This window comes from Callithrix jacchus, chromosome 13, assembly GCF_049354715.1.
Source record: "Callithrix jacchus isolate 240 chromosome 13, calJac240_pri, whole genome shotgun sequence".
Taxonomy (NCBI): Eukaryota; Metazoa; Chordata; class Mammalia; order Primates; family Cebidae; genus Callithrix; species Callithrix jacchus.
In genome coordinates, this window is record NC_133514.1 from 11185297 (window position 1) to 11198291 (window position 12995).

At 45.2% G+C, this 12995-nt stretch overlaps 1 protein-coding gene across 5 annotated transcripts in view; it reads left to right on the forward strand.

Annotated features, from left to right (window-relative positions):
• The first annotated feature begins 5725 nt into the window (after positions 1 to 5725).
• Positions 5726 to 12995, forward strand: part of PINX1 (PIN2 (TERF1) interacting telomerase inhibitor 1) — a 79238-nt gene continuing 71968 nt past the window's right edge. For 3 of the 5 annotated variants that reach the window (XM_078347092.1, XM_008979041.5, XM_078347093.1), the window contains exons 1-2: positions 5726 to 5880; positions 11146 to 11255. In XM_078347092.1, coding sequence (XP_078203218.1) covers positions 5862 to 5880; positions 11146 to 11255 — 129 coding nt within the window. In that variant the 5' untranslated portion in view covers positions 5726 to 5861. Of the gene's footprint in view, positions 6928 to 11145; positions 11256 to 12995 lie in introns of all 5 variants that reach the window. The other 2 variants (XM_078347095.1, XM_078347094.1) reach the window with 2 other exon arrangements.

The window sequence follows — 12995 nt, forward strand, 5'->3', positions numbered from 1 at the left end:
CCCTTCTTCTCCCCGCCCCTTCCCCGCGCTTAGCTTCCCTTCCCTTCCTTCCAGTGCTCTCTTTTAACCCTATAGGCACAAAAGAGAGGAACTGGAGCTTCCCAAGTGCCCTCACTGAGCATCAGGTTATTTGTCACAGGTGACAAATAACAAGCAGATAAGGAAATAGAAACAGCTGAGCTGCCAGGTGCCTTGCCCCTGCCTGCCTTCCCCCTGCCCTCCTTCCCCCTGCCCGCCTTGCCCCTGCTTGTTCTGAGCTATTTCCGCTCTGGCCCCAGTGGGTTGGCGTTCGGGCCAGACACTGTGCCCGAATCCTCCATTTCTCAGTTTCTGGCCTGGCTCCATCTAGAGGGCGTCTTCTCGTGGCCGCTGCCAAAACCCCCTTCTGCAATATTTTACCGGCTTTTCCAACTAGGCCAAGAGAGATGAATCCCACCAGGCCATTTCCCTGCCCCTTTCCGTTGCCTGGGCATGGTGGCTCAGTCCTGTTATCCCGGCACTTTAGGAGGCAAAGGCAGGAGGATCACTTGAGCCCAGACTTCAAGACCAGCTGGGGCAATATAGTGAGACAGGCTCTACAAAAAATAATTTTTAAAAAATTAGCCAGGTGTGGTGGTGCTGGCCTGTGGTCCCTGCTACTCAGAAGGTTGAGGTGGGAGGATCACTTGAACCCAGGAGTTCAAGGCTGCAGTAAGCTATGATCACACTACTCCAGTCCAGCCTGGGCCGAGTGAGACGCTCTCTTAAATTTTTTTTAAAAATAAAAGAAAATGTAGGGCAAGCAGAATGTGGCATTGAAAGCATTCAGGAAGGTCAGGCAGAGGCAGAGAATGTGTGCCAAGAGGCTGGGAGAGATCGGGACTGGACGGGACCAGTGCGCTTCCAAAGGTGCCTATGTCATGACATCTTCACTCTGTGAAGACTATGGAAAACTGAGGACTTTCTCACCTTTGGTTGCAGAAAACTGCATTTTGTAAATCTCATCCTCCATTAGAAGTCAATTTTGGAGTCAGGAGGCATCTCTGTCATCACAGGCTTTGGGTGTGCCATGTAGAGTTGGACTTCAAAGAATCATTTATTCTGTGAAAAAGGAAGTGGCCCCAAGCCAGAGCTGACATCACTGTACTCCACTGTTCCCTGGACATGTGGTGTTTACCCTGATGCACAGTTTTCGGTAAACCAAATAGGAGTTCACGTCCAGGCTGCAGGCCTCAGTGAGGCTCCTTCTCTGCCTTGAGTCTCACTCCTTCCCCAGCTGGCTGAAGATCTACAAGCCTGCCATGCTCATACTCACAGACAGGGAGAGACGTGGAAAGCAAGCTGGGCAAGCCTTCCCAGAGAGGCAACCCTGACTCAGACCATTCCTTTTGCCATCAGAGAGAAAGCCAAATTTAGGGGTGCGGCCTGTGACTTTTGCCACCAGTGACTTTGACCATTAAAAAATGTGTGGTCCAATTGGTGTCTTGGAATCTGACCCCCCTGCCCCCAGTTCAGTACATTGCTAGTTGTCTAATGGAGGAGTAAGCTGGAGTTAGCCCACAGCGTATGTCTTCTTAATTCCATCCCAACTTCTCCCAGGCTACTAACAAATATGAAATGTGGACCCACGGCAGAGCAGAGCTGCTGCAGATACGCTAAGTGCACCAGCAGCCAGGGCATCTACAGAGGACCCAACTGTTGTCAACCGAATGGCACTCCCAACAGGTCCGCATTCACTTAGGCATCCTATAGGGGTCAAGTGGTTTCTAAAATGTTGACACATTCTGTCATGGGTGCCTATAATGGGTTTCTAGCATGCCTTGGAGTGAGTAGATGAGATGGGGTTAAATTTCCAGGCAACACACTTATGTCCATTCCATGTGCAGACCACATTTATTTTCCACAGTTGCATGCCCCTTTTCTCAAATTAATGAATAGATGTAAACTATTCTGATATAATAAAGAAGTAACATGTATTATTATTACTTAAAAGTTCTGACAATATAGAAATGTATATTGTAGAAAAGAAGTCTTCTGTCATGTCATTTCCCCTCTGCTGAAAATATCAGTATTAATAATTTGGAATAGAGTCTCCTCCACTTTCTCCATGCATATACTAACCCTATATGTGTGTGTGTATATATACATATATATATTATTATATATACCTTTTTCTATTTAAAAGTGGTATTTTTAAAAATGGGGTGCCACAGTTTCAGTTTTGCAAATCGTTTTGACTTAATATCTCTTGCAACAAAGTTTTTTAAAGGGACTATGTATAAATTAACAAAGTGTCCTAAGAGACTTACAGAGACTTCCTTAAAGTAGTGCCTGATGTAAGTATTTGTGCTCGATGGTCATGGCTCCTCTTTATCACACCCCTCAACTCGAATAATCCACTGCTTTAGTAGCAGGGCTAGATTATACCTAAGCTTAAAGATTATTGTGGGCCCACCTAGCGAAGCTTACACAAAAAGCTTGCAAAGGACACACTTCTCCCAAGGGACTTAACTGTATCCCAGAACAAAATATTTAAAGGAATACAAAAGCCTTCAGCCCCCAGTAAAGTAACACTCACAATGTCAGATGTAAAATAAAAAGGTTACCAGGTGTGAAAGACGCAGGAAAATATGACTGACATTCAGGAGAAAACTGTACCAAAACCATCAGGAGGATGAAACAATGACCCATAACCTTACCAGCTAGAAATGGTTTTGGGTTAAGAATTAGAGTACTACCTTTTAGACTTTTAATTACTGAAGTTCAATTAACTTTGAATGACCAAACCATTGGTACATCTTGTCCTAGAGATGTTTTCTTCTTTATGTATCTTAAGCACTTTCTCACGTGTATTTCAGTTTTCTGCTTGTAAGAACCAACACTCTCTTGGATTGTCTTATGTAATGGGAAGTATATTCGAAGGAGTGTATAAAAAGGAAATATGACTCTCAGCTAAATGAACCAAGGGAGGAAAAAAGACAAATAATTGGACCTCACAGGTAGTGAAGGACCAAGAGTGCTGCCAGGCTCTGAAAGCAAGTTCGCTGGGGCCCCAGGGCCTCTCCAGTGCTTCAGCAGAAGCTGTTAGCGAATCAGTGTTCCTTCTAATGCCCTGCCTTAAGGAGACCTATCGCTCATTATCTCAGCCTTCCTAGTCTTTGTACATCTTCTGGCTTCTTCTGTTGTATGGAATGGCTTCTGGCGTGGATCAGTCAAATCTATCCTGTGTGCCTGATTAGAGTTGCCTAGTCTAGAATTTCATATAAATGGAATCATACACTATGTACTTCCTCCACTGAGCATGTTTTTGAAATTAATTCAGGGCCAGCGAAATTTTCCTTAACGGCTCAGACAGTAAATATATTAGGTTTTGGGAGCCATACACTCTCTCCCCAACTACTTAGTTCTGCTGATGTAGCCAAAAAGAAGCTAAACAATAGATAAATGAGTGTTTATATATTGTTTAGCTTCTTTTTTGGCTACACCAGCAGAACTAAGTGCTTGGGAGAGCCAACTACCTGTGTTAAATAAAAATGAGAACATACTTTATCCTTGAGTGCATTCATACCTTTGCTCATGTCATGGACTGTTATGCAAAGAAAGGTCTGTGGATCATTGGTATCCACATCTTTAGAACTTGTTAGAAATGCAGAATCTGGCTTACACCTGCAATCCTAAAACTTTGGGCGACTGAGGTGGGAGGATCACTTTGGTCCAGGAATTCGAGACCAGCCTGGGAAACACAGGGAGATCCTATCTCTAAAAAAATAAAAATAAAAAAGTTTAGCTGGTCATTGTGGCACATGGCCATAGTCATAGCTATTCAGGACATTCAGGTGGGAGGACTGCCTAAGTTAGAGAGGTAGAGGCTACAGCAAGCTATGGTCACATGATTACACTCCAGCATGGGAACACAGTGAGACCCTGTCTCAAGAGAAAATAAAATAAGAAAGGCGGAATCTCCGACTCACCCTAGGCCTGCTGAATCATATATGCATTTTAGCATGACCTCTGGGTGACTGGCATGCACAGTCATGTTTGTGGAGCACTATGCTAGGGAGTCTGGTAAGAGAATGAAAAACAAAATGGAATGGCTTAGCTTCTTTTGGATGGATCACCTTATTTTGACAAGTGCAATTTCCACTCCCAGTTGGCCATTTAAAATACAAACAATATTCTGTAATTTTTTTTAAATCCCAAACTTAACAATATCTTTTATTGGTAGATGATCTCCATTAATATTTTATAGCCATACAGATTCCTGGAGTTGGAACAAAATTTGGAAACCATCCTGCATTCACCAAAAGGCAGAGTCCCTTCTACAATATTCCTTTCTGGTCTCTAACTAAGCATTTCCAGGAGACACCTCATTGTAACACAAGACCAAGGTCCAATGATAATTCAAGCATTTACCACCGGAACCATGGCAACAGGCCATAAATGTCTGTTTCAATCTTCCTGGCCATCTTAGAGACAAGCTTACCTTTCTGAAATCATATACCAGCATAGGAGGTACTAGAATAACACTGATTTCCTGACCAATTCGGTATTCTCCATTCTGTATAACTACCTTCCACTCTCTCTGGCATAATCAAACAGATCTGCTAATTATCCTATGATTCTTGTGATTCTGGCTTCCTGAGTCCAACATCCTACTTTTAACCTTTTTCCCTATGTCACAGCTTCCCTGCCTTGGCCGGGAAAATTCCATTCACTTGCCTCCCTTGATCCCCCAGGTATTCGCTGATAGCTGTAAGCATCCTTTTGTGTTTCTTCTAACTTTTATGAAACGAGAGTTTACGGTTTTTGTCCAGATTTCTAGTTAAAGGGAGAATTTCATTTTAAACAAGAATCTAGTCCTTCAATTGTTTCAGGACAATTGAAGCACCTCAGTGGTGCTCTTTCTCGTTTTACCTTCCTTTTATGTGGGAAAGGCTTCTGTGTGCACTGTCACCTGAAGTTTACTGCAGTCACTCATCCAAAAACATGTCTTTACCATACTTAAAAGTGTTACTGCTAGGATCTTATTAGAACTCCCCTGGAGACAGGGACACTTCAATTAAATTTTGTAAACATCTACGGAGCCTTACCATACTCCCATTATTTTGCGAGGTGCTGGTACGAATACAGAGATGGTTATGATAAAGGCAACGTTCCAGTGTGTGCCTTGTGGTGGAGAAAATCAATAAAACCTTTGCCTTATTAAATAAATAACATTTCCCTCAGAACTAGCTACCTGTGTAACTTGGGGTCTCCCACAAAAAGCGATAAACAGATAGCAGACCTATCTTCTGGTATCTATCTACCTAACTATCTATCATCCATCTCTTTATCTCAGAAAGCAGAAGTAGGGTATGAAGAAGAGATGGCACATTGCAGGGCAAAGTCCTCCCCTCCAGCCAAGTTTTTCAAACTCCTTGTCCATAGCGTTCATACTGAGCTGTTTGAGGGCAGGTCACGTCTTTCCACTAACTCCCGCTGCTGGCACCTAGGGCTGCTTCATGGAGAACCTGCAGGTAACCATGTGAACGCGTGCTCTGCGGCAGACGCGCCCAGGAGGGCTTTGCTCACATCCAATCACTTAGTACGCAGGCTCCCTCCAGCCAATGAACCAACACGTACTCCTTTCTCCGCCTCCCTACGGGCGGCCACCTCCCCATCAGCCCCTGGTAGTCCCGTCCACGCCCCATGTTGCCCCGCCCCGCCCCCTCGTCGCCACGTGTTCGAGGAGTCGCGCGCCACTGACGTCACCAGCACGCGCCCTGGGCTCTGCAGTCTGCCAGCGAGGTAGTACGTGCGTCCAGATTCTCCTCAAGCCTCCTGCTCGCCTAGTCGCCGCAGTCACCCAGGTCCAGAGGCCACGGTATCACAGACTCTGCGACATGTCGATGCTGGCTGAGCGTGAGTGTCGGAAGCCGAGGCCCGACCCGGGCGCGTAGCTGAAGATGCCGGGCGACGCGCACGACAGCCCTTAGTGGCTGGGGGCGCGGGTTCCTAGTGCGCCTGGCGCATGGGGTCCGGGATCAGGGAGCCCGGCTCGTTTTGTCCGCTTGCCACAGAGCTCCCCGAAAGTTGGCCGCGGGTCTGCTAGTGAAAGAGACCGCGACTGTCCGGAGACGCCGTCATCAGGATCACCCCGGGGCGCGGACGGAGGAATCGAAGGGGGTCAGAACACCGGGTCCCGGGACTGGTCCCGCTGCCGCCCTTCGTGGGGACCCGTACTGGTTGCTTCACTCCCCCAGACTTCACCTTACTCAGGTTAAAAAGAGAAGGTTGAGCAGAAGGATCACTTCAAACTGTAATCACATTGTCCAAGATGTATTGGACCCAGAAAAAGAAAAGCAAAGGAGTTAGAAGTCTCAAACATGGGACGTCAGCCACTTAGAGGGGGAGTGCAGAGTGGATGAGTAATTCTGAATGAATTTATCTTCACTTTGTGGAGTCGGTGAAACCCCTGTCTCTGGAGAGGCTGCTGAACTTGTGAATGGTGCCTGTAGCTAAGGTCGCTTGCCACCAGATGGCAGTCGTGCTTTAGTCCTGAAAAGCGGGTCCTTCTTGAAAGTTGTGTAGTGAGCGGTAAACAGAAACAGCTCATTTAACAGATCCACCACACCAGCGCAGGGATTTTGTGAAATAAATGCTGTTAGCACTCTGTTTTCTAAGAGGATGGAGGACTAGAAGCACAAAACGAAATGGGTCAGGCACCATCCTGACTTTACAGGGGCAGAAATTGACGTTCAAAGGAAAATAATTTGCCCCAGTCGTTGAGCTAGGAAATGGCAAAATTGATCTAGTTTTCTCTGTATCATTATATTCTTGCCAGTAAGACCAGCGGAGACCCATAGAATTGAATATGTATTAGACTGAATCCGTGGGCTCTATTTTTTCACCGGTAAAGATGAGCAGTCCGGGTTGGACCCTAGACAACTAAGATCTCTTCTGGTTTTGGTATTCTTTGATGTTTGCTTACTTCAGTATGCGCTTGGCGACTTTGGCCCTAGCTCTGCTGTTCATTTATGTCTGTTCCTGTGATTAGTGTTTGCGAGACCACTAAAATCTCTTACTGTCTTTATCCCCAGGTGCCCTTAAATCAATGAGGTGGTAAATATGAACATAGTTTGAAAAGTCTGTAGAGGTGTAAAATGTTATTTGTAGACGTCAGTAATTCAGATTGCATGATTTCAAGAGAATGTTTTCAGTTCTCCTCTTCCCAGCGTTATTCCAAATTGTCAGATCCTTGTCATAATAATATATATTTTGTGGGGTTTTTTTTCATCATTTGATAAATGGGTATAGCATCTTCTGTAATTAGATATTTAGGATTGGTGTTGTTATAAGAAAAACCTTAGACAAATTAAACAGTTTGATTGAGCAAAGAATGATTTGAGGATTGGGCAGCCTTTAGAACTAGAAACAGTTTCTAAGAACTCCGGCCTGCTATTCGGCCAGGCAGCATTTATGGAAAGTAAACAGAAGTGAGATACAGAGACAACTTGGTTAGGGTTGCTGCTCTGATTGGCCTTATTTGAATCTGCTGGCTGCCTGTGATGGCCTGAAGCTCAGCTGCTGTAATGAATTGAGACTCGGTTTATGTTACAAGAGTATACTCCTAAGATAGGCTTTCTCTTAGCTTAAGTTCTAAAGTAGGTTGCAGTTCCTTATGTAAGGACTCAAGTATGGAGGCATCCTCAGGCCAAATTTAATTTAGTGTAACAATTCTATCCTTCCTGTCAACCTCTGGATTTTGAGAGATTGTTGAAAACTTTTGCCCCTGGCTCTTGGGACTCAACACGCCCTTTAGAGCAAATGGTATCCTAGCATAAGTGATGTGGTATTGAGCTGTTGTGTGGATGGTTTTTATTGGAGTTGCCCCAAAAGTATCCCAACAGACCCATTTATAGTTAGATCTCCACATGGGAGTCCCTGCTAGAGGCTGGTTAAATATATCCCAAATAGTGATCTGCAGAGTGAGGGCATTCTACCTGAGGTGCAGTACCATGCTGTAAACGTGGCTGTTCCAGATTGTGTCAAGGGTCCCCAAGATCATCCTCAGAATCAGTGATGTGCTGGGGTATTGAGGAACGGGACTCAGTATCTAGTCGCTCTCACTGCTAAGATTCATTACAGCGAAAGGATACAGAGCAAAGCCGGCACAAGGAAAAGATGCATGGGGCAAAGTCCAGGGGAAGCCAGGCATCAAAATTCCAGAGCCCTCACCCAGTGAGTCACACATGACAGGCTTAATTCCCCCAGGAGGGAGTTATGATAGCAAATGTGGAATATTGCCCACCAGGGAAGCTAGCGAGAAACTCAGTGCCAGGGATATTCCTGGGGGTTGGTCACATAGGCACCCTCTATCTGGCAGGCACCGAAACTCCAGACTCCCAGAAGGAAAGCAGGCGTTCAGCATAAACCATGTAGCTCTGCTGTTCGTGTATGTCTGTTCCTTTGGTCAGTGTTTGTGAGGCACTAAAATCTTTTATTTTCTTTATGTCATTTGTATGAACAGGCACCATGAGCCACTCTTACCAGTTCTGCCATAGTGGGAGCCCTGGGGTTCCCTGTTGTAAACAGGCCTTTCACAGGATGTCAGTCAGGCCTACTCTGTTAGTGAACAAAGCTGAGATCTGAGCACAGAACAGACTGTGGCATGAGAATCACAAAGGACGTGTAAAAGGTGATCCAGTTGGAACAGCTCAGAGGCAGTCTTTTCCTTACCATGATTTTCCATACCTGGAAACTATTGCAGCCTTAGAGCCGGGAAGTGTTCAGGGAAGCAGGGTTCTGGTCTAGTGAGTCTGGGAAGCATGGCAGGCCTGCCCTGGCCTCTTCTAAGAGGATCTGCACGTTTGCATAGTAAACGTTCCGGGAGATTCTTCAGTATTAAATGTTGTTTAACCCAGTGTTACTCATTTTCAGTGGGAAGCTTCCCCCGCCCCCTTTAACATCCTTATTCAGAAACACTTGTGTGATCCCACTGGTTGAAGCTACCTGCCATTGTGGTGGGGCGGGAGCAGGCGGGGTAGACACGACCTGGTCTGAATAGCTCATCTCTTGTGTAGGCATTATAGTCTGTTGTATGTGAGTATGTAATATGAAGCATGCACAGTTCTTACTGCAGACTGTGAGCTTCTTCTCAAAACTGTCTCCTTCATACAAGCCCTCGCTGAAGACCCCTGACAAGCACTACGTAGAGACAGGGACTCTGGCACACTGATGCCAGCTTGCATATAGAATACTGGTTATCAGGCCTCTGTCTGGTGTGTTGTTCATTAGCAGAGGCAGTGTTATGCTGAGTATTTGCCAGGGTAAGTAAAGTGGTAACTTAGCCAGATGGAGCATTTTTGGGTCACCTTTTTTTTTTTCTGCAAAACACTACAAATTCGAGCCCAACTTGTTCTGCTTTGTTAAGTGGCCTTTTTTCTGCCTATGTGTAAAAGCCTTCTGTTTTTGCTGAAGTGTGCATAGTTATGGGCCTCTATTGATTTTACCTGCGGCACAATGAGCCTCTTGGGCGGGGGTGTGTTACTTTTTAATTATGTGATGAGATGGGCAAGGCAGGAGGGGTTGTGTTGATGCTGAGACCATGTGTTTAGATTGATGTGGCACTTAAATGATAATGACACCTCCAAATTTCTCATTTGGCCACAGTTGACTTTTGGGTTTCATATTCTTTGGAGTTCTTTAGTTTTGCCATAATCTTCCTTAAAACCTACAGTGATAAACTTGAGTTTATAATGATCAGTAATTTATATACCTTAAAAAAAGTTGCTTCGGTGAGACTCAAAGCAGTTCCCTTGATTGAGTTATGTTCCTTCCTTTCTTTTTTCCTCTCTGTCTTCCTTCCTCCTTTTTTCCATCTTTCCATTCTTCATTTTTATTCATTTACTTCATTCACATATTTATTGAGTGACTGCTGTGGGCAAAGTGATATTTTTTTTTTTTTACTTCTTGCAATAAAGCCTAAGAAAAAAGTCATGAATATGAGCCCTAAGGAGAAGATGTTTTAATGGGAAACATGAAAAGTGGATATAAATAGCCCTAATACAGTAGATGTTAAGAAATAGATAAGTTATTTTAGAAGTTCAAAGAGGGGTCAGAGGGCTTCAGGGCATCTCAGTGAGAGGGATGGTGGTGTTATCTGTAGGTCACATGTATGGAGGGTACAGTTGACTCTCCCCAGTAGAGTAAAGACTGTTGTATGTTGTGGATTAAGAATATAAGCTTTGAAGTCAGTAGGAACAAGGTTGGTTTAAAGGATCTGGTTTTTGCTTGGGGATGTTGGTAAATTTCTTTCTCTAAGTCTCACATTTTCCTACCTGCCAGTGACGACTCTGCTATCCACCCTCACTGGGTTACTGTGAACACTGAATCTTTATTACGTACAGCGTGTGGAGCAGGTCTCACATTGCCGAATTGGCATTTATTTATTTTAAGTTCATCCTTAGTCTTGCATATTGTTTTGTATGTAGTAGTGCATGGCAAGGGAAGCTGTAACTGTTGCTGATGGTGAGGACGCTGGTGTCCACAGCTGCTTTCACTTGTGCTGATGGCTGAGTATGGAAGGCCCAGCTGTAGGATATTGAGCATTTGCTTTGCCACATAGGGAGGGAACATTTCAATTTTAATCTTAAGAAGTCAACTTGTGGCCGGGCGCAGTGGCTCAAGCCTGTAATCCCAGCACTTTGGGAGGCCGAGGCAGGTGGATCATGAGGTCAGCAGATCGAGACCAACCTGGTCAACATGGTGAAACTCTGTCTCTACTAAAAATACAAAAAATCAGCTGGGCATGGTGGCGTGTGCCTGTAATCCCAGCTACTCAGGAGGCTGAGGCAGGAGAATTGCCTGAACCCAGGAGGCAGAGGTTGCGGTGAGCCGAGATCGCGCCATTGCTCTCCAGCCTGGGTAACAAAAGCGAAACTTCGTCTCAAAAAAAAAAAAAAAAGTCAACTTGTATGTCTAGAATCTACATTTATTGGGGAAACCAGGATAAATGATCCAGTCTGTTAACCTTCTATTACGTGTTGAATTAATTTCTGTATTATAATGTATGCAGTATTTTTCATACATAATAAAACACGCAGAGTTATGCATGTGTAGGTCTGTGTGATATTTTGCAGGTCTGAAAGGTGGTGCATTGCTGACGAGATGCTTTTCCGTTTACAGGTCGGCGGAAGCAGAAGTGGGCTGTGGACCCTCAGAACACTGCCTGGAGTAATGACGACTCCAGGTTCGGCCAGAGGATGCTGGAGAAGATGGGGTGGTCTAAAGGAAAGGTATTTTGGAGAAAAGCAGAAAAAGCCTGAGCTGTGAAAAGGGATTAGAAATTAGGGGAAACTTCCTTCTTAGGAGGCTGGAAAAATCTATGCTTTGGATCAGTAAGTGATTTTGATCCAAAATAAAAAATTGTTGTGACCTTATGATGATAAATTAGGATTGAACATAAATGTCAACCCTTTATTTAAGCTGCCGTGATTAGCATCTCTCGTAGACAGTGCCTCTCACCCGGAGTCATAATTAACGATCAGAGAGTTACATTTTATGCCGCTTTATAACCAGGCTGCACACTTTTTCCCTTTCCTCATTCCCGTTTGTTCTTGACTCCAGTAGAGCTTCTGCTGATATCTTCACACTTAAGTGGTTCTCGTTGAGGTCTTTGGTGATCTTTAAATCTAATGCTTTGAATTAGCCAAATCCAGCGGGCCCTCGTTTTGTTGCCACATTGCTTAACTCCCCAGCAGTGCTGCATGTAACTGACTGCTCTCTCCTTGAAATACTTGTCGTGGCCTCTACAACACTATTGTCTCATCTGCTCTTCCCTTGAACTTCACTCGCCGTTCCTAAATTCGTTGCCATCTCTTTTTTTCTGTAGACTTTTGATTGTTAGAGCTCTTTGAGGCTCAACCTCAGGCCCCTTTTCTGCTCTGGTGATCTCGTTCATTCCCTTGCCACACTGAATTAGCTGAAATCTGGGAACTGTCATTTTTCTATATCTAGTCCATTTCTGTCCTCTGAGCTCCAGATTTGTAAATTCAGCAGCCTGCTTGATATTTCCACTTGAGTAATCATCTCAAGGCTATCATTTCTATTATAAAACTCTTGATTCCCCCAAATATATTTTCCCCATTGTTCATACGTGGTAGCATCTGCCATTTACACAAGCCAGAAACCTAAGAGTCCTACTTGGTTCCAACCTAAGAGTCCTACTTGGTTCCTCCGCCCTCTTCCCTCCCGCATCCCCAGTCATCATCCTTCTCCGTCCTCCCTCTTCCCTCCCGCATCCCCAGTCATCATCCTTCTCCGTCCTCCCTCTTCCCTCCTGCATCCCCAGTCATCATCCTTCTCCGTCCTCCCTCTTCCCTCCTGCATCCCCAGTCATCATCCTTCTCCGTCCTCCCTCTTCCCTCCTGCATCCCCAGTCATCATCCTTCTCCGTCCTCCCTCTTCCCTCCTGCATCCCCAGTCATCATCCTTCTCCGTCCTCCCTCTTCCCTCCTGCATCCCCAGTCATCATTATTCTCTGTCCTCCTTCTTCCCTCCTGCATCCCCAGTCATCATCCTTCTCCATCTTCCTTCTTCCCTCCTGCATCCCCAGTCATCATTATTCTCTGTCCTCCTCCTTCACTCCCGCATCCCCAGTCATCATCCTTCTCCATCTTCCTTCTTCCGCCTCCCATCCCCAGTCATCATTCTTCTCTGGCCAAGGCAGCACTCTGCTTCAGCCACTGTCGTAACTTGCACCGATTGACTCTTTAGACTCAACTGTCTCCCTTCCTCCCTCCTTTTTCTCCTGTGGCCCATTTGCTATACAGCAAGCAGAATGATCTTTTAAGATATGGAAAGCAGCTTGTGTCATTCTTAAAAGACCAGTGGTCGGTGGCTCAAGCCTGTAATCCCAGCACTTTGGGAGGCCGAGACGGGTGGATCACGAGGTCAACAGATCGAGACCATCCCGGTCAACATGGTGAAACCCCGTCTCTACTAAAAATATAGAAAATTAGCTGGGCATGGTGGCG